General features: G+C 41.8%; 1 protein-coding gene across 1 annotated transcript in view; it reads right to left on the reverse strand.

Moving 5' to 3' along the window:
• LOC309361978 (myosin-1B) overlaps positions 1–13602 on the reverse strand; it is a 130005-nt gene extending 116403 nt beyond the window's left edge. The window contains exons 1-18 of the mRNA XM_081897388.1: positions 13582–13602; positions 13314–13361; positions 9227–9452; positions 8988–9131; positions 8741–8897; positions 7939–7966; positions 7723–7840; positions 7539–7631; positions 5994–6057; positions 5785–5883; positions 5573–5676; positions 4654–4792; positions 4101–4219; positions 3779–3928; positions 3152–3322; positions 1731–2037; positions 1228–1304; positions 295–382 (exon numbers count right to left, since the gene is read on the reverse strand). Coding sequence (XP_081753514.1) covers positions 295–382; positions 1228–1304; positions 1731–2037; positions 3152–3322; positions 3779–3928; positions 4101–4219; positions 4654–4792; positions 5573–5676; positions 5785–5883; positions 5994–6057; positions 7539–7631; positions 7723–7840; positions 7939–7966; positions 8741–8897; positions 8988–9131; positions 9227–9430 — 2062 coding nt within the window. The 5' untranslated portion in view covers positions 9431–9452; positions 13314–13361; positions 13582–13602. The remainder of the gene's footprint in view (positions 1–294; positions 383–1227; positions 1305–1730; positions 2038–3151; positions 3323–3778; positions 3929–4100; positions 4220–4653; positions 4793–5572; positions 5677–5784; positions 5884–5993; positions 6058–7538; positions 7632–7722; positions 7841–7938; positions 7967–8740; positions 8898–8987; positions 9132–9226; positions 9453–13313; positions 13362–13581) is intronic.
• Between the last annotated feature and the right edge of the window lie 13980 nt (positions 13603–27582).

Consider the following 27582-nt stretch of genomic DNA (forward strand, 5'->3'; position numbering starts at 1 on the left):
CATGATCAGAACAGGCTTTGAAAAAGCAATCAAATTTTAATGAAATGAAAATTTAATGGCGTACTTGTGAAATGTCTTGCTAGCAGTTTTCCTTTTGCCGTGCATGCCAAGTGAAAACCAAACTGATCCATTGTGTTGCTTTGCATTATACTTTTCTCAAAGTTTGCATGTTGTGCAAGACTTGGATTAATGCTTAATACGAAACTAAATGGGCTTTCCCCACTGAAATTGTGTGATAGTTGGTTGCTAAAAATACAGTAAGATCTGCTTTATTTGTTTATTTGTATGCCTTACCAGGTGTTTTTGTTTCATTGGGAATAATGCAGCGCACAAAGTGGGGATGAGTGCTTCTCAGATTGGACATCAGTTTGTTTAAGTTCTCCTGTGGGACCAGAAGCAGATATTTTGTGCAAAAGTCCAAAGAAGGGATGTTTGCATGCAGAGGGGACAAGTGCATGCAAATAGGGGTGGGGAAGCACCATCAAATGTAACAGAGATTTTAAAAAATCAGGTTGTTTCAAGCTCCTAACATCCACTGTCAATGCTTGCTTTTGATGTTTGGGTTGTTAAACAAATTGCTGTTCAGGTTTAATAGCAGCTTACGTTATCTCTTTGACATTAGGAGCATACCATTAAATAAAGTACTACGTATCTGTATGCTGTTAGGGGGGGGGGAGCTGCCTTAAGTGTATACTGCTTCTTTGGAATTAATCCTTAGTCCCCCTGGTAGGCAACCTGTCAATTTCCAGATGTTGTTGAACTCCCAGTTTCCCTCATCCCCACCAGTATGGCTAGTGCTCAGGGCTGATGGAAGTTTTAGTCCAGCAACACCTGGAGGGCCACATTCCATATTTCTTCCTTTAATAAATATCACAGCAGCATGCAGACACATCGTTTAGGCAAAGTAACACAGGAAGCATTTCAATAAAGATTTATTTGCCTTTGTATTCAATACTGATCCCCTCTTTTTAGATACTTAGAACAGTCAAGGATATTTTACATACTGCACTCTGTTCATATTTGAATTATGTGGAAGGATGTGGGCATGTATTTTAAATCTGTGGCAATATTTTTTGAAAAGAAGACTATTCCATGAATTCAGTTAGATTCAGCATATCTCTCAGAAGATCCAAAATGGTTTGGTACACAAATACTGACAAATACAGGCATTTCATAAAGCACTTTTAAATTCACACACTGAAAAGAGTTATAAAGATTATACTATACCCTGAAAAGAGCAGACACAGTCTGGAAGGAAGACCCCTTCTTCTTAGCAGCTTTCTTGCCACCACTGCCGCCACCATCTAAAATTAACATGAAAAAATATTAAATAATAATAATAATAATACATTTTATTTATATCCCGCCCTCCCCAGCCGAAGCCGGGCTCAGGGCGGCTAACAACACTAAAACAGTACAACATTATAAATACATTCTAAAAATTAATTAAAATACAAATTGATGGCAACCATAGACTAAAGCTTTGTAGAGATTGCCAAAGGAGGGAGTCAGGCTGCGCCCTGACCAAAGGCCTGGTGGAACAGCTCTGTCTTACAGGCCCTGCGAAAAGATGTCAAGTCCTGCAGGGCCCTTGTCTCTTGCGACAGGGCATTCCACCAGGTTGGGGCCGCAGCCGAAAAAGCTCTAAATGGACCTTAGATTTATTAAATAATACTTTTATATTAGAATAAATGTTTCTTTATATATACATTAGTCAGAGGGTTGATTACCAGCATCTACGGGACGATCAGCAAACAGGAAAGCTAGAGTCTTCATGGATGATTTCTGATACAGACCCACCACCGTATCATTCAATGGGTCTTTGTTCTTCTCCAGCCAGCCAGTAATATTGTAGTCCACCGTGCCAGCATAGTGCACCAGAGCAAAGTGGGCTTCAGCCTTGCCTTTGACAGGCTTAGGTTTCTGGAAATTAGCAGATTTTCCAAGATGCTGGTCATAGAGCTTGTTCTTGAAAGAAGTGTCGGTTGCCTTAGGAAACATGCACTCTTCTTCCAGAATGGAGAAAATGCCCATTGGCTGGAAGGAATAACAATAATAAAGAGATTGCTTAGTCAGCTTTTGGAAACACTTGCCTTTGGGAAAGCATGAAGAATTTTCTATTGGGGCAGAGAAGTTGAGAAGGAACTGGGTTCAAATATGCAAGCACAAGTCCCATTAAAACCTGGAATACAGGTTTACGCCACTTGCAGATCAACCAATTGTTACAACCGAAAAGGTACATATGGATAGACATGTTCCATAATATATCCTGCTGGATAATCTCAGCAAATATCTACTATGAGAGAGTGTATACCCTATTTCTATTTATTCTTGAACAATATTCCCTATGAAAGAAGCCACCTGAGTATTTCTGGCCCATTGCTATCATGCCCATGAAACCTTTGGAACAGGGAAGGACAACCTATTGCCCTCCAGATGCTCTTAGACTACAGCTCCCATCATCTCTGACCTTTGGCTATACTGGCTGGGGTTGATGACAGTGGGAGTCCAGCAACATCAGAAGGGCCACAGGTTCCCCACACCTGCTTTAGAACAAGCCTCTATTGACAATGCCATACCGTTAAAAAGCTAAAGTATAAGTAACAGTAATATAGTCTTCCTCTGCTTGCACCTGTCTCCATTTCCCTTCCCCACCTTCTGTTGTTTTCCTTGTGTCTGCTTTTAGATTGTAAACTCCCTAGAGTAGGGCTGCCAGGCCTGTTCTTTGTGAAGCACCACGGACACACTTGATGCTATCGAAATAAATAGGCTGGTCTAGAAAAATCATTTTTTCTTATACAGTTGTGGGGAAATTTGATTCAATGCAACCAAGTGCTACTAAATTGGCACTATATCTACATCCTGTTCAATAAATTGAGTTACGATTGCATGATTATTGCATGAAACAAGAATGCATGGTAGGCCCCAGAGTCTAGAACTGTGAAGATTTAGTATACGATTCTTTGGGCAGGATCCAATCACCTGCCACATCCAACCCACTTCCTTTCATGGTACAATGTTCAATACACTGGAGTTTCCTGCAACCCCTCTGCTGGGGTGCACTTAAGAAAGGACTGCAAATTGCATGCATGTTCTCCTATGTAACTTCAACATTTCAGAGCATACCAAGTATTCACACTGCGAAAGATACCTTCTCAATGAGTTCAATGCAGGCAGCCAAATCCATTCCAAAGTCAATGAACTCCCATTCAATTCCTTCTTTCTTGTACTCTTCTTGCTCCAGCACAAACATGTGATGATTGAAAAACTGTTGCAGTTTCTCATTAGTGAAATTGATGCACAGCTGCTCCAGGCTGTTGTACTACAGAAAAACAAGAGACATTTTCACTAACATTCATTGACTCATCCAAGTGACCCCCAAGCCCTACAGCAGCTTGACACTTTTCTTTCCTTTCCTGCAGGTATTTGCCCACAGAACTAGACTTGTATGGGTTCCTTTTCTCAGCCTCATTTGTATGGTTCAGTTCAATCCTCTGAGTGTTTCAGTTCCTGCATGGTATGTGGCTTCTAGTATTGTGAAGCATGCTGAAACACTTTGAAGGCATCAGTTTGCCTTTTCTTTGAGATTAATTACAATTTGTTACACATTTTATAGTATAGGAAAATGCTCCATGTTTTCAATGAATGGCAACTTGTATAAGTTGAAATGTTTCAGCTGCCAGAGTCACACTTCAGTATATAATACAGTTTTGATACAAAACACTGCTTCTCTAGTGCTTTACAATTATTATTTTTTAATTTCTCCCTATTTCCTTACATCAAAAATCTCAAAGCCTGCAATGTCCAGCACACCAATGAAGTATTGTCTCGCTTGCTTGGTATCCAGCTGCTGGTTAATACGAATAACCATCCACAAGAACATCTTTTCATAGACTGCTTTTGCAAGAGCACCTACATTATTGTACACCTAAGAAGACAAGATAACAGCAGGAGTTACTATTGATAGCAGAGAAATATGTTTGATTTAATCATTAGTGAAATCAATGGTTGAGATGATGATATGTGATTCACCTCTTATCAAGGCAGTAAATCATAGATAGTTAAGTCAAACCATGCATTTTGGCTAATGTGGCATATACCTGCTGGACAGTTTGGCCTTTGGTGACATATTCATTGCCGACCTTGACGCGGGGGTAGCACAAAGCTTTCAGCAGATCTGCTGAATTGAGGTTCATGAGGTAGGCAGCCTTGTCAGCAACTAAGCATAGACATGAGAGAGATTATCAGCCCTGGAATACAAATTATGGGCTTCTCCAGACAACCTACATATTCAGCATTCATCCTGATTTGCTTGCACAAAGTTTATGTGGTGGTTAGATTGTGCCTGGTCTTTGTTGAGCATTTGTTCTTATTTGTTTATGGGATGGCTATATAACAATGAGCATTCACCTCAATCGCTTGCTGTTAATCATTTGACCTTTGGCTGATTAAACTACCTATGGCCTTTTAAAGATTTTTACTATTATTATTATTATTATTATAACCCCCCCTGTGAATTCGAATGAAGGGCAATATATAAATTTAATAAACAATAATAATATAATTTGTTTTGGATTTTTAATACAAATTTCTATAGAGCAAGCCCCTTCTTTCTGGAAAATCTCAGTATCCTGCCACATGTCTTCCAAATACCTTCAGTGCCATCTGGCTCAGCTTGTTCCTCACGTTGCTTCTGCTTGAACTTCATGTTCCCATAGTGCATTACAGCTCCAGTTAGCTTGTAAATGGCTGTCTTTTCCTCAGCGGTGAAACCCAGGATGTCAATGGCTTCCTATCAACCAAATCAAAGTCAAAATTCTGCCTGATATAATATTGACTGCAACTGGCCTTTCAAATTTTCTGCTCCATAAGGAGGTAAAGAATCTGAGTGACCCTTTTTGGCAATTAGAGGCCTGTGTTTCGTCTCACATTGCCCCACTTGGAACAACATGTCATGGTGTAGTGTTCTGGGGCATTCTGTTGGCAGGGTATTTGTGGTCTGCCTCACTGGCCATGAGGGGCCTATTATTTCTCTCTCTCTCTCTCTCTCTCTCTCACACACACACACACACACGGGGGGAGGGGGGAGGGAATGCTCTTCAAACAACACTAAAGCATGATGTACCATTTTTCCAAGGGAGAAATGTCAAGGAAAGGAAACATCAAGGAAAGCTGTTGCTACGTGTGGCAAATTCAAGGGTATGTGGGAAGGATGCCACTACTGTAGCCTCTGCTGGCCTCCTACATAGACACATGTGCACACATGCGCGCGCGCACACACACACACATCATGACATTGTTCCAAGGGTGCATTCTGACCAAAAAAAGGCAAGCCACTGATACTACTCATGGCAACAAGACTATGTTTAATGGAGAGATCGGGAGAGGGGAGGCTGCTGTCATTCCCATTTCTAGCAAGACTCCTGACCCCCAGCATTTCTAGAATGCTTCCCTCCCCCAAATAAATTGTAGCAAGGGTTCATCACCCCAAGAAATCTAATTTCTGCTGAATAAATTCAGCCCAAAACTGATCTGATCAAATTTCACATATTCCATTCTACAAGTTACTTACATCAGTTGCCATCAACTCTTCTTGATCATTGATACTGGCAACACTGATCTCACCCTGACTCACAAAGTGAAAGTCATATGGGTTGGTAGTAATCAGAAGCATCTCTGAATAAGGAGAAACAAAGATACAGATTTATTTTCATCCATTGAATAATCAAGCTTCAACACAAGATTTTAGCAGCAGCAGCCTACACCAAAACAAATGCTTCTTACCAATCAGTTCTGGCTTCTTGTTGGACGTGATCTGATAAAAGATGTGGTAGCTTCTTTCAGCTTTCAGCTGGAAAGTAACTCTGGACTTCTCCAGGAGATCTGGCAACACAATTAAGGGTAATTAAGTAAAAGGGAGGGAGGGAGGGAAAGAAGGAAAAGAAGACGAAGGAAAGAAGGAGACTGTGTGATCGTCTAGCAAAGTTCCTTACATGTCTCAATGTCTGCAGAAGCCAGTTTTCCTGTAGCAGCAAAGTGAATTCTGATGAATTTACCCTATGGGGGGAAATGGCATTTTAATTACAACACATTTAAACCATGTTTTGCATGTGTTTCGATATCTGCACAGTGCCATTCTATTGATTTTATACATTTCTGATGGGACAAAAATGGTGTACACCAGCCACCACTAAGAAAGCATAATGAAAAGGAAGAACCATAAATGTCTTATATGTACAATGTCTTGTAAACCAAAGGTCTTTTGGTTCTTCCTTTTCATTGTGTTTTTATTATTATTATTATCTTGCAGACATATGGGGACTTACCCAATGATATGTCATACGCAAAGTAAAACACACTCAAACAAATCTATTTCCTTGTTTCTATTCTGAGTATGGCTTAGTTGGATATCACTAATAATATCAAATTCTATAGAATTTAAGAAGTGTAGGGGAAATACTTTATTAACCTAATTGTCTCTCAGAAAAAAAATGCCTGTGACCTGAATGTGATAGAGAAGCTTCACAATTTATTGATGGTATTGTTTATACCGGTAATAAGAGAAACGGAATGTGGCTCGCTTCAGTAGCATTATATATGATAAAAAGGACAGTGTGTTTTTAAATGCTGGCTATATACTAACACTTAGAGTTCTGTATTATTTTCATTCCATTAATTTGGCTAAGAAGTACAAAGTTTAATGAATAATGACAAAGACTAGCTTGGTTGTATTATACCGTTATACAGAATGTGCATTTATTAAATTGGTGTCCTCTGCACTATTGCAAGCCATTGAACTGACTTGAGCTTCCTTTTGAATCTTAGCCACATTTATTTAGCAAAGCCTTTCCTAGAGCACCCAAAGTTTAACATTCTTGCACTTTCACAAAGCTGACTCTCCCATGCCCCATCACTATTACTCAGGAATCAAATTGCAGGCTTTCTGAACCTTGTCAATCCATTTCATACAAATCTGTAAGGGGATTGTGTGATTTCCATGTTGTTTTTTCCTGTTCCTTGTGCAGTGGTGGTATTGAATAATTTGAAATGAATTAAATAATTTGCAAATGGCAGCAGCAGTAGAAGTTTGCAGATGTGAGAGCTTTGTGTCCTTCATGAATTTGAGATGGAAATGTAGCTTGTGTATAAAGCAAAACAGTATATGTCCACACAAAAAGGGCATTAAATATGTAGGTGGGTCTTCAGGAAAGAAAAGCGTAATCTTTTATACTTCTCCTCTTCTAATACATTCTGTTATCATATCTTTAGCTATCATTAGATAGGGCTTTACTATTCTTAATCCATTTATTATTATCACAATAATTGTGTAAGACAGAATTAGCATGAAGAAATAGAGTGCTAAAGCAATTCATGTGATCTTTGTGGCTGGGTAACTCATGCCCAAATCCAACACCTTATTTCTTGCACTACATTGGCCCTGATTATTTCAACCAATGCTAGGAAAAATATCACAAAACTAATTAATGAAATTGTTTCACTGGTACACTCTTAAACATACTTCTGAATGCAAGACTTACAAAACGGGAAGAGTTGTCATTCCTCACAGTCTTGGCATTCCCAAAAGCCTCCAGCAAAGGGTTGGCACTGATAATTTGATCTTCTAGTGTTCCCTGAAAAAGTGTTATTGCAAAGTTATGTATTTTATAACTACAGCAGTTAACAAAAATGAAAGGTTAGCTTCCTCTTAGATATATAACTCACCTTTAGCTTGCTTGCTTGCTGTGGTTCTTCCTTCTTCTTATCAGTAGCTGCAGCAATTGTTGCAAAATATTGGATGACACGTTTTGTGTTCACAGTCTTTCCAGCACCAGATTCTCCACTGTCAAGAAAAACAGAAGGAAAGACCACTTTGTCAAACAGTGCTTTGCACACAAAGCTTGCTTTGACTAGAATCATACTCATCATAAGCATACTTACGTGATTAGAATGGACTGGTTCTCACGATCTAGGAAAATCAAGAAACAACAGTGTAACTTAGCTTATCCACATCTCCTCCAGGGAAAACCACGCTTTAGCCCTCAATTGAAGCAAACAGCAGTTCAGGTTTTCTCCGGATTAACATTTGCTCTGATTTAGCACTAAAGAGTAGGTTTTCCCTGGGAAAGGAATGGGGCAAGGGGGAAACTGCTCAGACACACAGGATAAGTGGAAATGTGGATGAGCCCAATTATTGAAATAAGGAATATTCATTTAAAATACACTAGGATAGCCTGATTATTTTAGGCTACGATTGTTCAGAATCTGGATGGTCCCTTTCTAATGCTTCTTTTCATTTTGAAGTCCCATACATCCATTAAAAATGAAAACAACCTGACTTGTTATCAGTTATTATTCATAACCAACACTTATTTCAGTATGCATGCCATAAATTCACATCTTACTGCTCTTCACTATAATCCTGATGTCTCTTGTGCATTTTACTTCCAACTGCAAGCCTGCTATAGAAAATACTGAACTATTAAATAGTTCTAAAACTACATATAAGCTCATGAAGAGTTAACAAAGCAATAGAGAAGAATGCCCTGAAATGTTGGCACTGTGCTATTAGGTTTTGGTCTTTTAGAGGACAGTTGAGTTGAGGTTTCCTTCCTTTAAGCTTTGATGACTATAGAAATAATTCTTAGCTGCAACCCCATCGTGCATGAGACTTTCTGGAAAAGTTGTTGATTCAGCGGAACTGTCACTCTGTAATCACTTTGAGGTAGGTTGACCTACTTACCAGTTAACATGAACTGATAGGCATTGTCAGAGATGGAGAAGATGTGAGGAGGGGCCTCTTGACGCTTTTTGCCTCTGTAGGCATTTACCACCTCAGGATTATATACTGGCAGCCACTTGTAGGGATTGACAGTGACACAGAAGAGACCTGAATAGGTCTGTAAAGAAAAGATGGATAGTAAATCTGATTCTCTGTGGAATAATAATCTGTATTGTCAAGTCAATGATAAATGTTAAACTGTTCTCACATAGATCATCCAGGCTGCATAACGCTCTTTGAGGTTATACAGCACAGCTGGTTCATGGAGGTGGGTCATCATGGCCATGTCCTCAATTTTATCAAATTTGGGAGGATTCATAGGAAAGACTTGGTCATCCTTAACTGTCACAGTCTGCAAGGAAACAAGAGACCATTCAACACAGAGCATAAAGAATAGGACAAATATATTCCTAATTTTTCAATGTCAGTTGGTGTTTCTCTACTCACGTCTCCACCTTCTTTCTTGACTGTGACTTTCCCTGCCTCCTTGCTCTGGACAACACCTTTTGCAAAGGAGATCTTAGGATCCACCACAAAAACTGATGTTTTGGCATCAAATGGCTTGTTTTGAGCCTCAATTCTCTCCTTTTCTGACTTTCGGAGAAAAGGGGCAGCTGGCCCGAAGGCTGCCATTTCTGAGTCCGAAGACATGGCTGCAGCTTAGCAGAGAACACTGTTACAGAGAATGACAGCCCACATGAGAATTGCAGCTGTGTAATGCCACTGTATATATTCTTTTGCATTTCTAAAATTGGTATGTCTTAGAAGTAGAGGAAATTGTTGAGGAGGCACATGGGTTCTAAGTATTTCAATATATTTGAAATTATGGTGTGATGATGATGATGATGATGATTAGTTTCCCCAGCCACTCTGGGTGTCTTACAGCATATATTAAAACATTAAAAAATCAAACAAAAAACTTCCCGAAACAGGGCTGCCTTCAGATGTCTTCTAAAAGTTGTATGGTTCTTTATCTCCTTGACATCTGAAAGGAGGGTGTTCCACAGGGAGGGCACCACTACCGAGAAAGCCCTCCGGCTTGTTCCCTGTAACTTTGCTTTTTGCAGTGAGGGAACCAGCAGAAGACCCTCAGAGGAGGACCTCAGTGTCTGAGCTGAGTGATGGGGGTAGAGACACTCCTTCAGGTATATTGGGCCAAGGCTGTTTAGGGCTTTAAAGGTCAACACCAACACTTTGAATTTTGCTCGGAAACACAATGGGAGCCAATGAAGGTCCTTTAGGACTGGTGTTATATGGTTCCGGCGGCTACTCCCGGTCACCAGTCTAGCTGCCACATTCTGGATTAGTTGTAGTTTCCGAGTCAACTTCAAAGGTAGCCCCATGTAGAGTACATTTCAGTAGTCCAAGTGGGAGAAAACAGAGCATGCATCACTCTGGCGAGACAGTCTGTGGGCAGGTAGGGTGTCAGCCACTGTACCTGGTGGAGCTGGTAGACAGCTGCCCTGGACACAGAATTGACATGCACCTCGATGGACAGCTGTGAATCCAAAATGACTCCCCGGCTGCGCACTTGGTCCTTCAGGGGCACAGTTATCCCATTCAGGACCAAGGAGCCCCCCACACCTGCCCACCTTCTGTCCCCGAAAACAGTACTTCTGTCCTGCCGGGATTCAACTTCAGTCTTAATAACTGGTTCTTTAAGCCAGTCTGGAAAGACTCCCTCACAGAGGGAGGTATTCACCACCCCACGGAGCCCAGCGCCCAGCCGTTCACAGCTGACTTTTATGAGCTAGGATGGGCAAGGATCAAGGAGACAAGTGGTTGGTTTCACTTGTCCAAGCAGCCTGTCCACATCCTTGGAGGTAACAGATTGGAACTGATCCCATGCAACTTTACTAGACAGAACTCTAGCACTCTCCCACCCTGGCCCTGCTATATCTGAGTGCTCTAATAGGTAACCACAGTCACATTATTTAAATTCCCCAAACTGATCATGCCAATCCATCAAAGTTTAGAAGTTGTAAAACCAGAACAAACATTAAGTTTTCCCACTCATTCAAGCAAAGAAATGAACAAATTTATGGATTGGTCGATCTATCAAAATTAATGGGGCAGCCAACATCTGTGAAGGATCTGTATTGAAGTGATCAGGGCAGCTTGGCACAATTTGCTGAAAGTTTTGTGTCATGGTACTCCACAGAACTTCATCATCATCACAGCAGTCCAGCAGCAAGCTCAGGTGGTGAGTGCCAACAGGACTAGTGACAAAGATGGCCACTGGAAACAAGGTGGTAGAAGCATGCTTGGTTGAACATCAACATTTGCAGAAGTGGGGCAGGGGAGCTTTTTAAAAAACCTAAGGAGGCAAAAAGTTCCAAAAGAAGCCAGTGAGAATGTTAAGTGTCAGTTGTTAAGTGGAACAGAAAACTGGTTGGGGAGGAGGAAGAGTGAAATGCCCTGCTGGGAGTAAATGGCTGGCTAGAAGCCTAAGGTGGAGTGCTCATTCTAAAAGAGAAATTACAGTAATATTTTGTTGCAAGTTCCACTTGTACCCTCTAATACGGAACTCAGGTGGTTGAATGAGAGCCAAAATGTCTTAGTTAAGGGTGATTCCAAGTGGATGTTTATTGTGGCATCACTGTTTCTCATTTATGAACATACGTTCTTGTTGTTGTTGTTGTGTCTACACAACACTGTTGGCATCAAAATGTTAGCCCATATTCCCTGAATTTACCCTTCAGTGGCGGGGGAAGGCGCAACATCTTGTCAACATCCTTTTATGACCTCTCATTTATGGAGCTCATGTAGGTATTGGGCCCTCTGGGGGACAGAGGGCGGGCACTTGCCAGCAGTGGGTCTGGTATGGGATCCAATGGATCCCATGCCAGCTTAGGCCCTCCCACTTGCCAGCCCACAGAAAGCACCATTTCAGGGCCTCCCGCTGACTGCCACCTGCCCACACATTCGGTGAGCAGAAGGGGTCACTGCACCCGCTGAGCGGTGCTAGTGTCCAATCCGACTCTGGCACAGCACCTCAACTCAGTCGTGAATGGCTCTGTTTTATTTCTTTTCATGATTGCACCAATACTTTCAAGCAGCTAGAAAATGAATTTGAAAGTTTGCAAGACAAACTAGATTTTAGGAACATATTGAATTTGTTTCCCCTCTGAATTTCTTGCTCTAGTTTTAAGCTGTTATATCCTCCTGCCTCTAGCTGAATATGTTTCTTTGGCTCCTAGCTCCAGCTTGTTTAAAAAAGGTAAAGGGACCCCTGACCATTAGGTCCAGTCGTGACCGACTCTGGGGTTGCGGCACTCATCTCGCTTTATTGGCTGAGGGAGCCGGTGTACAGCTTCTGGGTCATGTGGCCAGCATGACTAAGCCACTTCTGGAGAACCAGAGCAGTGCACGGAAACGCCGTTTACCTTCCCGCCGGAGCGGTACCTATTTATCTACTTGCACTTTGACGTGCTTTTGAACTGCTAGGTTGGCAGGAGCAGGGACTGAGCAACGGGAGCTCACCCCGTCACGGGGATTCGAACCGCCAACCTTCTGATCAGCAAGTCCTAGGCTCTGTGGCTTAACCCACAGCGCCACCCGTGTCCCTTCCAGCTTGCTTGCTTCCATGTAATTAGCCCCAGTCATCAAAGTAACCCAGGAAGCTGCCTCATACGGAGCCCAACAATTGGTGCATCGAGTTCAGTATTACATTTACCAACAGACAGCAGCTTCCCAGGATTTGAAACAGGTATCTCTCCCAGTGCTACCTGAAGATGCCATGGATTGAACCATGGACCTTTTCATACAAAACACTAAGCTGCCACCCTCCCTGTTAACTTCCATTTTCCTCCCTTAACTTGTTGATTGATGAGTATACTCTTGGTTGTGCATCAGAAATCCTAACCTTTGTATTCTGATGGAAGTTCATGCTCAGCCCTAGACATTACCTTCCTTTCCGCTTGGATTCTGCTCTCGGGGAATTAAATATATACATCATAAAGCAGCTCTCAAGCAGTCCCAGTTAGAAAATTTTAGTTCAATTTGTTAAGAGATGCCAATGTTATAATATTAACTAATAATGTAAATAAATGAGAAGGCAAGACATGATTTTCACTATCATTTCTCAAAACTAAACCTGAAATAAAGGAACAGTCAAACACAGTGTTATTGCTGCTAGTCTACTCCAGTACACATCCCCAAAGAGTGGTATTCATTAGAGAATTCACTTTGCCCTGGATGCCAACTTGTTGCCCACTTTGATGGTTGCCCAATTTGCAATTAGATTTTCTCTGGAAGTATCAGATAATGTCACAGAGGGCAATTAAAAGCTGGAACTTCTAGCTTGTGCTTAGAGGGGAGGAGCACTCGCTAGTAATTCCTCATATGCCAGAACTGCATGATCAGTTAACATGGACACTGTGCAATAAAATCTGAACACAATACCCATGAAATATTTCATGCGGTACATAATTAGCAAGGGGCACAGCACCTGTATTCTCAGCTCAGATCCAAAAGGAGACTTTCTTTGAACCTCTTCCCCCTTCCCCAAGAATGCATACAATCACAGTCTTACCTCCTGGTATACGAAATGAATAGTGCTCAGGCTCAGCACCGGCCAGTACTGCAAAACAAAAAGTGCAAATCTCTTCTTACTGTTGACTTTTCAAAGAGTCTTCCAACAATGAATTATTGACTGGAAGCAAAGGAGCATATCTGAAATCCCATTTGACATAGTCAATTCTCCTGAGCTAATGACAAAGGCATAAGGAAAGGCCTGGCATGAGTGGAATTCAGGGGCGTTACCCCCCCTCCAGAGCCCCACAATCACCCCCAACACTTACCTATTAACTATCTGTGGAAGGACAACACAAATTGGCCCTAGACACTTTTATACTCTCGGATGAGCACAAGTACCAGCCCCTGTCCTCCCACCCCCAAGCCATTCTTCACTCAAGGCATTTTGGCTAACCTTTCCCTGTAAAGCATTGTTTGGCAAAGTTGGCTAAGGCATAATTGTCATTTGACATGACTGGATATAATTAGAAATATTTGATGTCCTACAGACTATGTGAGTAAATGCCCTATAAATAATTTCACAAGGGTCTTAAAGGAGAGAATCTGGGCTATTCAAGAAAGCCAGAGTATGGCACAAGGGCCTCTTGAGTGCTATTGCTATTGCTGGTGTTGTCATTGCTGAATGACCTCCTGAGCATTGCTTTCATATCTCACTGTTCTGTTTTGTTTTGGATAGGTGGGTGGGAAGAGAAGAAAATGGGATTGATAATGTTTCCTATTGTAAAGTGCTTATAAACAAGTATTTGCAAATTTAATTCTAATCCTCCAAACTAATTAAAATTATATTGTTATTATAAGTATTTTTGGAATTGCTGTTCTTGGCATAAGAAAGAGTTGCCATCTTAAGATTGATTGATGTGATCACTTGGACATAGAGTTGCTTAAGGTGGCTTTTGATGTGCATTTAATACACCAGAGGCTGCATGTTTCTGCATATATGAAGCTTAGCACAAAGCTATAAACGTACATCCAAAGTATGTACGTCTGGTGAACTCTAGTAACATGTTAACATGTCATGACGCCATTGGGTGGGGGTATTACATGTTAAGTTTCACCAAACGTTATAAAAAACATACCTGTGAATTTGTGTGCATGTGGTCAAGCATCACACAGTTGTGCACAAAATAAAGTACCGGTAGTTTCCACTATTCTTCCAATTAAACAATGACTCGTGAGCAACTACTATCACAAGCAGGATTTAGCATTGGTCATGGTGGCTTTAGTTATCTTGGTATCAATAAAACACCTTAGTTGCTGAAACTATAAAAACCTGCTCAGAGATATTTCCCAAGAATTGGTGCAATGGAAACATTTAAATCTCAGTTGCCTTGGCAGGATAGCCGTGGTTAAAATGTCTATTCTTTTGAAGTTTTCATTTTTTCCCCCCAGGTTTTGCCCGTCCATATTTTCTCATCTCTGCTTAAAAAATGGCAACAAAAGCTAATTCTGTTTGTTTCCTCTGGGGAAAAATCTAGAATAAATTATAAAACGTTATTTAGGCATAGATCTAAGGGAGGTCTCAGATTGCCCAACCTAGGACTCTTTTATGCAGCATTTCAGATTAAATCTCAGATCCCCTTGATTAGGGGACAATATGACATTCCATGGGTACAGATTGAGGCCCCTCCCTCTTCACTGTCAGTAAGAGCATTTTCTTTCCTAAAACTATCCCAGACTGAGTGGAGAAAAATTCAAAACCCATTTTTAAAGGCAGTGCTGATGGGACTCCGTTCTGGCCCCCAAACCCTCACCATTGACTTCACTATTGGACCATCCATTATTCCAACAGGAGGATGAATATGGACAATTTTAAAAACTTGAGGAGAAAGGTGTCTATCGGATAATAGACATTCTGCCTAGAGATAAAGCAATTTCTAAGCATGAGCTCATGGAGAAACTGGATGATGCCCAGTTAACCTGGTTTCATTCTATTCAATTGTGCACATTTGCAAGAGGGAGGGTCTTCATTCTCTTATGTCATTTGAGTCTCTCTGTAACAAATCAATAAATGAAATAAAAGGAGCTGTGTCTTTAATTTATAGCATTCTTCTAGAACAATACGCAGGTGATATAGGAGGCCTCCGGACAATATGGGGGGGAAACGTAGGGAACATAATTGCAAATAATAAATGGCAATCAGTTTGGCACAATCCGTCGCTACGAACCTTCTCTGCTCGTTTTCAGGAGGCTTCTCTTAAAATTATATTTTGCTGGCACTGGGCTCCATCACGTCTAGCCCAAATAAATACTAGCATCTATTCCCTAAGATGGAAAGGCTGTAGGGAGATATGCTCATATTTTCATGCATGGTGGAGTGTAACGATGATATACTCATTTTGGGAATCCCTTCCACACAGTTCGGCTCTTGCATAATCTCAAATTTAAATTTAAATTTAATATTATTATCAGCAGTCCAAATAACAATAGCCCGATTCTGGAAGCAACCTATACAAATCTCCATTGAAATCTTGATTAATAATCTTTGGAATGTGGTCCTATCAGAATGCCTTACTCGCCACAGAAGGGTATTTAAAGACACTTCAAGAATAGACACTTTTGGTGAAACTCGGCTTCCATTCTTTTCCTTTATAAATGAGACAGAAAATACATTTATTCCACCCACAACACAAGAATCTCTGTGGAGAGAATACTTGAATTGATAATATAGAAATAAACATATTACTTGTGTGCTGTGGTCTAAACCACGGAGCCTCTTGGACTTGCCGATCAGAAGGTTGGCAGTTTGAATCCCCACTATGGAGTGAGGTCCCGTTGCTCTGTCCCTGCTCCTGCCAACCTAGCAGTTCAAAAGCACGCCAGTGCAAGTAGATAAATAGATACCGCTGTGGTGGAAGCTAAATGGTTTTCCGTGTGTTCTGGTACTTGGCTTGGTCCTCCGTGCACCAGTAGCGGTTTAGTCATGCTGGTCACATGACCTGGAAAGCTGTCTGTGCACAAACGCCACCTCCCTCGGCTTTTTTAACTGCATGTGAAACTTAATGTACCACTGGACAAGTTACTGTAGTTATATATTGCTACTGTACTTAGATGAAAACCAATAAAAGTTATTTGGAAACAATAATAAAATAAAATAGCTTCAAACATCAGACATATATACCAACCCATAGACAAGAAGTGATTTTCTGTGTTTTTCATGGTTACTGGTCTTGTGAATAGCTTTCAGATGTTGAAAATATGTCAAAGCAATTATAATGCCAACCAGAAGGTCTAAGAAATAAACCCATTGTGGCTTCATCACATTGTACCCATGTCAAAAGGACCAACTGAATAAGCTTTTCAGAATAAAAAAAGGAATCTAACTTCAATATGCAGGCATTAAAGGGTAATATAATCCTTCAACAAGGATAATTTTAAAAACTTAAAAACCTGAATAAGTTAATGGGTGACTGGTTATATAAATACTAAAGTGTACTTTACTCTGGCAAGGGAATAGATTGGAAGAGCCAATTACTCAATAATAAAACAGTGCCATTTCAAATTACGAGTGGATAAACTTACAAAAGTTGCAAATTAACTGGGCTTGATGAAGTAGCATTTGAAAATAATTCAGTGGCTCCAATTTCTAAAGAAGAACAGACACTAGGGCATCATCTTTATGTTTAAATCAATGAATATATAAGAACCTATGAACCCTACTCCAAATTGTTGTATGTTAAAGAGCTGAAGGCAATATATGAATCCAAAATGAGGCTAACTCCTTCCAGAGTAGGGAATGTAAAATGACCCCTGTATATAAAGATTGTACAGATATACAGCTGTTATGTTCCGATGAAATCCCCATGAGATTTTCTACTAGATTGACTGCATGGTCTGGCATCCTTCGATACTTTGGCACAACTCCATCCATCAGCCCAGCAAGTAGCTTGAGATTGTTGTCATTTCCAGGAGTGCTGGGTGGCCCTAAGCATAGCTGAGAGAACTGTAGCAACCCATAATATAAAAACCTGCAGGACATGACTTAGAGGCTATTTCTGAATAAGTAGTGGATAGCTACAGGCCAAGGTTCCTGAACAATTAAACTTACAAAATCTAAAAGATCAAAGGCAGCTAGTTTCCAGGAATGTGTTGAAATTGAGGTAAAAAAGCAGAGTGAGAAAAAGGTACGATGGACTGACTTAAGGCTTTGAGTGGCTTCTTGAACTAGTCACTAATCCCTTGAAAGAGCATCTCTGAATTAAAATCGCATGGCTTATTGCTCATCTTTTGCCCAGAACACATATATCTAGTGAGCCATGTGAATGTTGAAAGTTGAGAGAAGCACACTCTTCTTTTCATAATATCTGTAAATATTCACCATCTTATCTTCCAATTTTTTATTTACCGCATTGGAGTTGCTGGAATAACTCAGCATCTGGGAGATCAGCCAGCGCCTGCAAGTCCATCAATTAACTTTGAAGAAAGTCGGCCAAAAGAAGAACTTTGTACTCCCCATCCTTACTGTTCATAAAACGCTAAAAAAACAGGGCGCTGTCAGCAGCATAAATCTATATTGGCCATTTATGGGACAGGTAACAACTTACTAACCAGCAATGGAACTGCAAACACGAGGCACCTGGATGTAAATCAGCCACTGCTAGATTGATATGTGGGTTCCCTCAATAGTTCTGACAGCTCTGGTTTCAGTATGGATCACCATACTGCAGGGGAAAGTATGGTGCTGCCACTGTTGATGAGATGATTAATTGGTCCATGAACCCAGCGCTTTATTTTCAATGACCCTGCACAATACCAATCCCCCAGGCTAAAACTACACAAGCTATAGGCAAAGAGACTTCTGCCACAGAAACTCAGTGAACAGATGAGAGTGGGGGCCCTGAACTGTGGGAGGCTCCATGAATTCATTGTTTTCTACCTCAATACATGTTTTGAAGGAATTTTTGGAAGCGTGGCTTCGCTCTGTAAGGAGGTAATGGGCCTCTAGGCCGCTATTGAGACTCTAGTGGGGTTTGTTGAAAATGGCATAAGGCATAGAATTGTTCCTTAACTAGGGGCCATCTAGAAGGCCTTGAAGCACAGAGTTTTAAGAACTAAGAAGATGCGCCCATAAACAGATTATCAACTTGAGGATTGGGGATTCAGGAGATCAGCTATGATTAAGAGAACTATCCTGGTTGTCATTTCTAAAATCAAGTACTTCATGTGACCCTGCAAACAACTAATAGGAGAGATTGCTTTTCTTCTATTTATTTCTGCACATTCTTGGCAATCGCTGGAGTAAATAGATCAAATATTCATGTTATGAAGCTCAGCTGATGAAAATTTATCACATCCTAAAAGCTTATTAAAGGGAGACACATTACAGTTCAGTTAGCAATGAAGATTATGTTGATTCCTACCGCTCTTCCTTCTCAACTTTCTTCAAGTCTTTCCAAATGCAAACATGTGAAAGCTCAAAGAAGGAAATACGTGCATGCCTTCTCCCATTTATTCAGAACCACAATACAGATGGCACATAACTGTTACCCTCTTCAGAAACATTACAGTTAGAATTGATGAATTATCGCCTTGCATATGCAATTAGTGCAAGTCTTTAGGGAGTATCCATGTGGACATGTGTGCTCCAGTTTTATGTTGATGTGTTACCATCTTGGGCAGTTTGCGCAATGCCATAGAATGCTTATACATCAGCTCCATGCTAATTATGCAACCAAATGGAGGATGTAGTCAGCAGAATGCACAATTGTTGTGCAAACATTTATGATGGATTCATAGGATCCATTCTGATCATCAAGTGTCACACTGTTGATTTTTATATTGTGGGCCCAAGGGCACGGAATACAACACAGTGCCTTGGGATGAAAATGGGAACAATTTTACTGATTACAGATGTCAGTAGGCTTTGGCATAGACATTGGGCGTGGATCTTGAATTAACCTGTACATTTGCTGGTTGATTAAGCTTGTAGATTCAATCCTGGATTTAAGGATCACCCTATGATGTGCACTTTACTTTGACGAGTGGTGAGGGGGGCTGGTCTCCTACCCACCCACTTTTCCTGGGCTAAGGATCCAACCCAATGTCTTTTCCTGCCACTCGAGTTGGCCTCTCACCTCTCACCACCAAACCACTCACATCTGCAACCAATCACATAGGCTCCAGTAGGTGTTGTCAGGAGCCCAGGCTGCCATCTTGATAGCACAGCACACAAGTTGTAATTAGGTGGAAGATTTATTGTAAAACAAACTATCAGCCTTGGACGCTCTATCGGAGCTTCCATACCTTATGATTCAGTTGACCCTTCTGATGAGTTCTTCCTGCTTCTGCAGAATACCCTGAACCTATGACCCTTATATTTCTGGTTTTGTTTCCTGTCTAATACCTTTCCCATACGTCTACTCCTTGGGCTCATAGGATTAATTGCCCCCTCTTCCGGTGAGGAAACGCTCCCCCTCCTGCTTTCCGAGCCTGCCTGTGCTTCTTGAGCGAGTTGGCTTCTCTCCATCCCACCCTCTGCTAACATCGTATCTGCTGTCTGAGAGAAATGCAAGCTTTCCTGCTGCTGGCTGCTTCCTAATTCATGCTGTGCCTCTCTACTTGGGGCAGATGTGTTCATGACCGGTGTCTAGCAACCAAGCCTCATTCCCCATGGGAGGCAGGTGCACTACATCAGACCTATACAGTTCTGCCTTGTCAAACATTATACCAGGGTGCCAAATCACCCAGCCCCAAATTGCAACGCCACACACAGCATTGTCCCGTTCATCCTTTTCATGCCCAGTTTATGCATGCAGGCTCCATAACATCCCACCATTGCTGCCATTCCAACATCTCCAACCATAGGATGAACATCTAGGGATGCACTGAGTGAAGGACCACCTGGTCTGAGGCTGCTGATAAGGTGAAGTTGATACCCTTCCTGCTAGCTAGGTTGTTTCCCCACCCCCAGCTGTATCACCAAGACATCTGGCAGACCACAAACTGTGAATCAAGATGTAAGCCACTGCATTAGGTCATCCCAATGCATGCCCCTCTGACCCAACCATGTGATACGGGTGCTGTCATCCAAGCCAAACTGAGCACCCCAAGATGTTGAAGATGTGTGCCCTTGGGCCCACTGCATAATACCGTGGCCACAAATCCAAATCTTCTTGCGGCCAGCACCTGAGCAGAAAAGTATCAACAGGGAAGAGTGAGACCAGCAGTTCCAGTGTAATGCCTGTAGGCAGATGAGCACCACCGATCCAGGGATTTTGTGCAGGCGGAACAACAACAGAAGGCTGTGGTGGCTGCACCTATGTGGAAGGAATGGTGGCATACTCTAAAGGGTCTATCCTGCACATGAAGATGGCCTTCTTAAGTACAGCCGTGAATTGGCCCCTGGACAGACGAGGACCATTTGCATGCACTAGGAGCGGGCCATGGTTGGCTGGCCTTGCACCAATGAATTTTTTTAGGTCTACCACAGGGCAGAGTCTTGGATGGGGGGAGGCCTTCAGATGGACTGTAGCCCCTCTACCTAGCTGGTCAGTTTTCTGAGGTTCACACACAAACCCTGAGGGATGAGTGGGAGAGGTGCACATCCCCTATCATGATCCCCTTGGGCTCATGGGGGGCAGCAGTGCACTTCCTGACACAGAGAGTGCCAAGAAATGCCAAGGAACAGGCCACCTGGAATAGCTGGGTCTCATATTTGGACCAACAAAGGGTGCCCAGCACTTTCCAAATATTCATAAGGCAATTATAAGTGGTAGGTTTTCTAGTGTCTAGGGCTGGAGGGTGACCTCGGCACCAACCTTCTAGCAACCTGTGCATGTGGAAGTGATTGCAGGGGTCAGGCCATGGTCTTGATGGCCAGCCCCTTCTCCTTAAGGGAGATGAGGTATTGTAGATTATCAGCCTCTCCAGTGAGGGAGGCACAGGGCTGAACTGTTACCCACACCTTGAAGGTTTCAAAAGAAAAGCAGGCCCTAGCATAGGTATAGGCTGTCATGGTTGCCACAGAATGCCGTACTCTGTATTACATGTTTCCAGTGATCCATAGGTCTTCTGGGAAGGTGACTAACAGCATCTGAGACTCAGGGGCCGGAGCTCAGAAGTGATTGAGGGGCTATTCTCCCTCTGAGCAACCTCTCTGCACACCTCAGGAACATCTTTAACTTGCCACTGGACTTCAAACCTAAGGTTTGTTGAAGGGTCTATGCCTGTAATCCTATTTTAATAAAGATCTTAAATCACTTTGGTGTGTGTGGAGAGAGAGAGAGAGAGAGAGAGAGAGAGGTTTTTTCATAATTTTATACATTTTAACATAACCATTTCAAACATTAAAGTACAAGGTTCTTTTGAACCTTTGGACCTCCCTCCCTCCATGGCTTTCATGTTTAAGATTAAATTTGCTGCATCATTTACCTTTATCTATCTGTTAAATAACCATAATAATAATGATGATTTATTTATACCCCGCCCACTCTGGGCAGCTTCCAACAAAAGATTAAAAATACATTTAAAAAGCAGTCATTAAAATCTGCCCTAAACTAGGCTGCCTTCAGATGTCTTCTAAACGTCAGGTAGTTGTTTGTTTCTTTGACATCTGATGGGAGGGTGTTCCACAGGGTGGGCACCACTACCGAAAAGACCCTCTGCCTGCTTCCCTGTAACTTTGCTTCTCGCAGTAAGGGAACTGCCAGAAGGCCCTCGGCGCTGGACCTCAGTGTTGAACGATGGGGGTGGAGACACTCCTTCAGGTATACTGGGCCAAGGCCGTTTAGGGCTTTAAAGGTCAGCACCAACACTTTGAATTGTGCTTGGAAACATACTGGGAGCCAATGTAGGTCTTTCAAGACCAATGTTATGTGGTCTCAGCGGCCGCTCCCAGTCACCAGTCTAGCTGCTGCATTCTGGATATTTATAATTATCATAAATAGTTCCACATTGCAAGTGTCATTACATCTGAAATCACTTTGGGTATACATTCCTGAGCTCAATGCCTGATCCTACAAACACACACACACACACACACACACACGGTTTCAGAAGTGCTTTACTGAGCGCTAGGATAGGTAAATTTTGCAACAGTTTCTCCCCTTTTTTCTAAGTTAGATGCATGCTTGTGTTAGAATACTGTATTGCGTTATGTGTACCTAGTGCAGTAAATGTATACAGTTAAGCTTTATTGTTAAAATCGTGTTATTTTTGCTAATAAATTCCTTCTTTTCCTATAATCTCCATGTGGGCACCCTGGGAGTCTGGGAAGATTCAAAAACACACAGAGAACAGCACTTGATTTGACGGGGAGCATATTTTTGAGAATGCAGGGGTTTCACACAGGACCCCTGAATACACTTGCCTATGAGCTCCTAATAAAAAAGGGGAAAGTCGTAGTTGTACTCTGAAGAAACAGGGCTTGAATGCCTCCATGCTGGAGAGGATTCCCACTATATTTAAAGGCTCAATTAGTACAGCAGCTTTAAACCTCTAAATATTTTTTTCCATATATATATATATATATATATATATATATATATATATATATGCAAAATTCTTACTACAAAACTAGCAGTCTGGAGGGCCCTACAAGCTTACTGACTTTCAAGTAAAGATTTACCGGTACCCTACTACTACTGAACATCCACATCCACCAGGCGAATTGTACAAAGGTTATGAAGCTCAAAGAACATTCCTCTCGACCTTTTGCAGAGATCATCCCTGCACCCACTACAGTAATATGAGATGCTCAGTTACTCTTCCTTAGCCTCAGCCTCAGCCACAATCGTATGTTAGCATTAGGAAATGGCAAGACATTACCAGAAGGTTAAGAAATCAAGAAGAGAAATGTTTTATTATAGAATGAGGGAAATGAATTGATTATTTGAAGAACTATTGTAAACAACTTAAATCACTAGCAAGACTGATATAAAAATGTGCAGTGAGAATAACTCAAATAGAATGTCAGGGATGATGATGATGATGATAATGATAATGATAATGATAATAATTTATTTATACCCCACCCATCTGGCTGGGATTCCCCAGCCACTCTGGGTGGCTTCCAACAAAATATTAAAATACAATAGTCTGTCAAACATTAAAAGCTTCCCTAAACAGGGCTGCCTTCAGATATCTTCTAAAAGTCTGGTAGTTGTTTTTCTCTTTGACATCTGGTGGGAAGGCGTTCCACAAGGCAGGCGCCACTACCAAGAAGGCCCTCTGCCTGCTTCCCTGTAACTTGGCTTCTCGCAGTGAGGGAACCGCCAGAAGGCCCTCAGCGCTGGACCTCAGTGTCCGGGTGGAACGATGGAGGTGGAGACGCTCCTTCAGATATACTGGACCGAGGCTGTTTAGGGCTTTAAAGATCAGCACCAACACTTTGAATTGTGCCTGGAAACATACTGGGAGCCAATGTAGGTCTTTCAAGACCGGTGTTATGTGGACTAGTGGATAGATACAAACTAGATGTGCAGTGAGGAAATATATAACATAAGTAACTGAAGAAAGGGGGGAGGGGGCTGAGGACTGGATGTTTTAATTGGATTTGTAAATTTGGATTTACGAATTTCACCGTCTGAGTGGTGACTTTGAGAACAGGATGCTGAACTAGACAGGCTACTGGCCTGGTCAAGCAGGGCTCTTCTTATGACAATGCACTGTTAGTTGTCCCCTGTGCTACAGAAGTTGGGCATTTAGTATAACCAATCCCAGTGGGCAGGTCCATGAGTGGGACCTCTCCATATACTGCTGGAAAGGGGAAGAGGAGAAGGTGATGGCAACATAGTTGGAGCAGAAGTGCTACAATGGAGAAAGCAGTGAGGAGGTGGTGCTGGGTAACTAGCAGTTGCTTGGCCATGCTGCCATCACGGTTACCCTAACTGAAAATATATTTTTATGTAGGATAGGGATAGGGAAGCTGTGGCCTCCATATGCTGTTGGACTTCAACTTCCACCAGTCCCTCCTCAGAAGATGGGAGACTCTGGAGAGCCACAGTTTCCACCACTGTGCTGGAGGATCCTGAACAAAAGCTCTCCTAAACAAAAACTTTATTCTCAATATAAAAGGTAAGGGGACGCCTGACAGTTAAGTCCAGTTGCAAACGACTCTGGGGTTGCGGCGCTCATCTCGCTTTACAGGCCGAGGGAGCCGGTGTACAGCTTCCGGGTCATGTGGCCAGCATGACTAAGCCGCTTCTGGCAAAACCAGAGCAGCGCACGGAAACACAGTTTACCTTCCCGCCGGAGCAGTACCTATTTATCTATTTGCACTGCATGTTTTCGAACTGCTAGGTTGGCAGGGAACAAACAACAGGAGCTCACCCTGTAGTGGGGCCTCGAACCACAACCTTTCAATCGGCAAGTCCAAGCGGGACAGTGGTTTAAACCACAGCGCCATCCGCTTCCCAATATATATATTCTCAATATACTAGTCTGCAATTCATTTTATACAATTAGCTTATACAATTAAGTCTTCTAATCTGGTAAGGAAAGGGCCTTTTCCCCCCTACTAATACATAAAGTTTTAAACTTTTTTTCTGTTTCCCCCCACATACAAAATAATCAATGCCATAATTCAAAATAAATCAAAATAATCTATTGCCATAATTTTGTTTTATTTTTGTCATGAAAATATGTTTATCTTTGGAAGTACATTCATTTTTATTGCTGCAGTTCTTCCTGAGAAGGATAATTTAAGATACTCTCATCTCTTCACATCTTTCTTTATCTCCTTTCCCAAAGTATTATATTTTAGTGCCTGCCACTGTTCATTTACTCTTCAGGAAAAAAATCCCTAAGTATTTCACTGATTTATTATGAATCTAAAATGTTGTCTTATGTCCAAGAGTTCTTGTTCTGTAAGGTAAAAAGTTAAAAACTCTGGGTTGTTTGAATGCTTTCAAATTATAGATTACTTATATAATTGATTGAGGTATTTAGGGCAGAGGATTAACAGCATGATCCTAACTAGGGGAAGCCAGCATAAGTTACACCAATTTAGTTCATGATCCAATGAATCCCTTGAAGGGGCAAATGCTGGCTGAGTGGAGTGAAGAGAAGCCATCAAAACACAGAGAGCTGACATTGCCATGGAAACAGGGCCCACCAGTTGTTACCCAGAGGAGAGTTCCCAAGCACTTTTTGGGGAAAGCAGCTCATACTCACCAGTACAGGAATACAAGCAAACAGGGAACACAGTGTAAAGTGCATCCCTAGTAATGCTCACTGTGGCAGCCAATCAGCACACCCAGGACGAATAAACCACATGCTCTGCCAATTGCATAGCCACATATAACAAGAGCACATCACATCACAACCTGACAAACGCACATGGAGCACATCCCATGCCCCGCCCCATATGGATGCTGTCATCAACCACAGTTGCACTGCCGCCACCCCAACACATTCATGGAGGGTATGCAGTGCCGTGATTGAGGCAGTGGTGGACTCTTGCCAGAGACACCCAGATTTGTAGAACCCATCCTCTACCCAAACTGTCTTAAGGAGGAATAATGACCCCGGAGTAGACAGCTGAAACCTCTTCATCCATCACAGCACCATAATTTTTAGTTTGTCACACTCAAAACTGCAATGATTGTCACCTTTGTTTCAGCGATTTCTTCAGATGTGCTCCCCAGAAAATGTGGTTTAGGTATGGTCACCTGTCCAACCACTTCCACAATGACCACCTGCGTTTTCACAGTCCGTCATATAATAATCTAATCGCTTCTGATGTATTGTTTAGTACTAATTATGATGAGAATGTTATCCTGTTTATTATATAAAATTTGCTATGCAGTGTTTTTTTCACTTGTTGAAATGAAGTTTAAAGTAACTCCCCCCCCCCCCCCGCGTGCCCCAAGACGTACAATCTATAATCCTTATAGGAGTTTTACACTACTGGTCAACTTGGGAACTCTGCAGTTGTGTTTTGATATAGCTGTCATACTTCATTCTCAATGAGTACATTTGAGATTTCAATGGCATGAGAAGCAATTCTACTGTGCATAAAGTGATCTGGTCTCCATGTACTAGATTATATGATTGGTATTAACATGTCATTTCATTAGTCGAATTTAATTAGCCATGTGGTGAGCAAACAAACAAACAAAACCACCTTAAGTCCCAACAGTCTTTCTACCAAGAACCATAGCTGTCAACTTTTCCCGTTTTTTAAGGGAAATTCCCTTATTCCAAATAGGATTCCTTGCAAGAAAAGGGGAAAGTTGACAGCTATGCCAAGAACATGTTATTGAATAGCTGGAAATTTTTCCCCCATTTCCATCCCATTTTGTAGCTTCTTTGACAACTTCTTGGGCTGCGCCAATTGGGGTGGCAGGGCAGGGAGAGAGCTGTGATACAGTAAGTTTGCATAAGCAGTGGTGTTGCTAGTTCTCACATTTTCACCTAGGCACATAGGATCTTAGATTACTGTTAGGGCCTCATTTGGGATTGATAAGAAAAGTGTATGTCATAGTATCGCCTCAGTATCACAGACATTGATATCCTGTCAAGATGTGATTTACTTTTTAAGGGTTTGACAAGCGAGCCACACAGAGACTTTTGAAGGAAAGAAGGAAGAACACCCGGGTAGGTTTGTTTTCTGCTTGACAGGCACTAAGAGTTAAAAACAAAGCCCTGATCAAATTATTTTCTGTATGAACTGCCAAGCAATTCAGCGTTACAGAATATTGCATGTGGTTACAGTGGTGCAAAGGACACCATATGAGTTGGTCAAATTTGCCAGAAGGATAAGTTGCTTTAGACTCAGCATAAACCATCTCTAAGGAGCCACCTCATTTCTGAGCCTGTCATCTGTGAGACAAGTCTGGGAACCATATCAGTTTTTACTGGGCCCTTAGCCTTTGCCAAGTTTGTGCCTGGAGTTGCAAAAAGCCTGCTAAAGAGACTTGTCTGCTCTAGCTTAAGTTGCTAACAAAGTATAGTAATTACACAGATCTAATTTCCAGCTGTCATGCGGAGCAATAATTAATATTAATGATCAAGAGGTCTCCTTGAGATAGTTTTGGTCTCTCTGGCCTTTATTCTGATAAGCCAAAGCTTGTGCCATGGGGGGGGGGGGACATTCTACTGTTTCCTGTCCTTTCCTTCAGCATTGTAAATGGCACTTCTGAAAGCATTATAATATCCATTATACTGTTAACTTTGAATAGATAGGAAGAAACTGTGATGAAGTGTTTTGTGGGGACAAATCACAAAAGTCACAAAAGTGATTGTGCTGATTTTGGTAATGGGCTGCATGTGCATGATATCTGCTGGAGGGGCAACCCCCCCCCACACACCTATACATAAATTCCTGCAGC

Source organism: Podarcis melisellensis, assembly GCF_964234715.1.
Source record: "Podarcis melisellensis genome assembly, chromosome: 2".
Lineage (NCBI taxonomy): Eukaryota > Metazoa > Chordata > Lepidosauria > Squamata > Lacertidae > Podarcis > Podarcis melisellensis.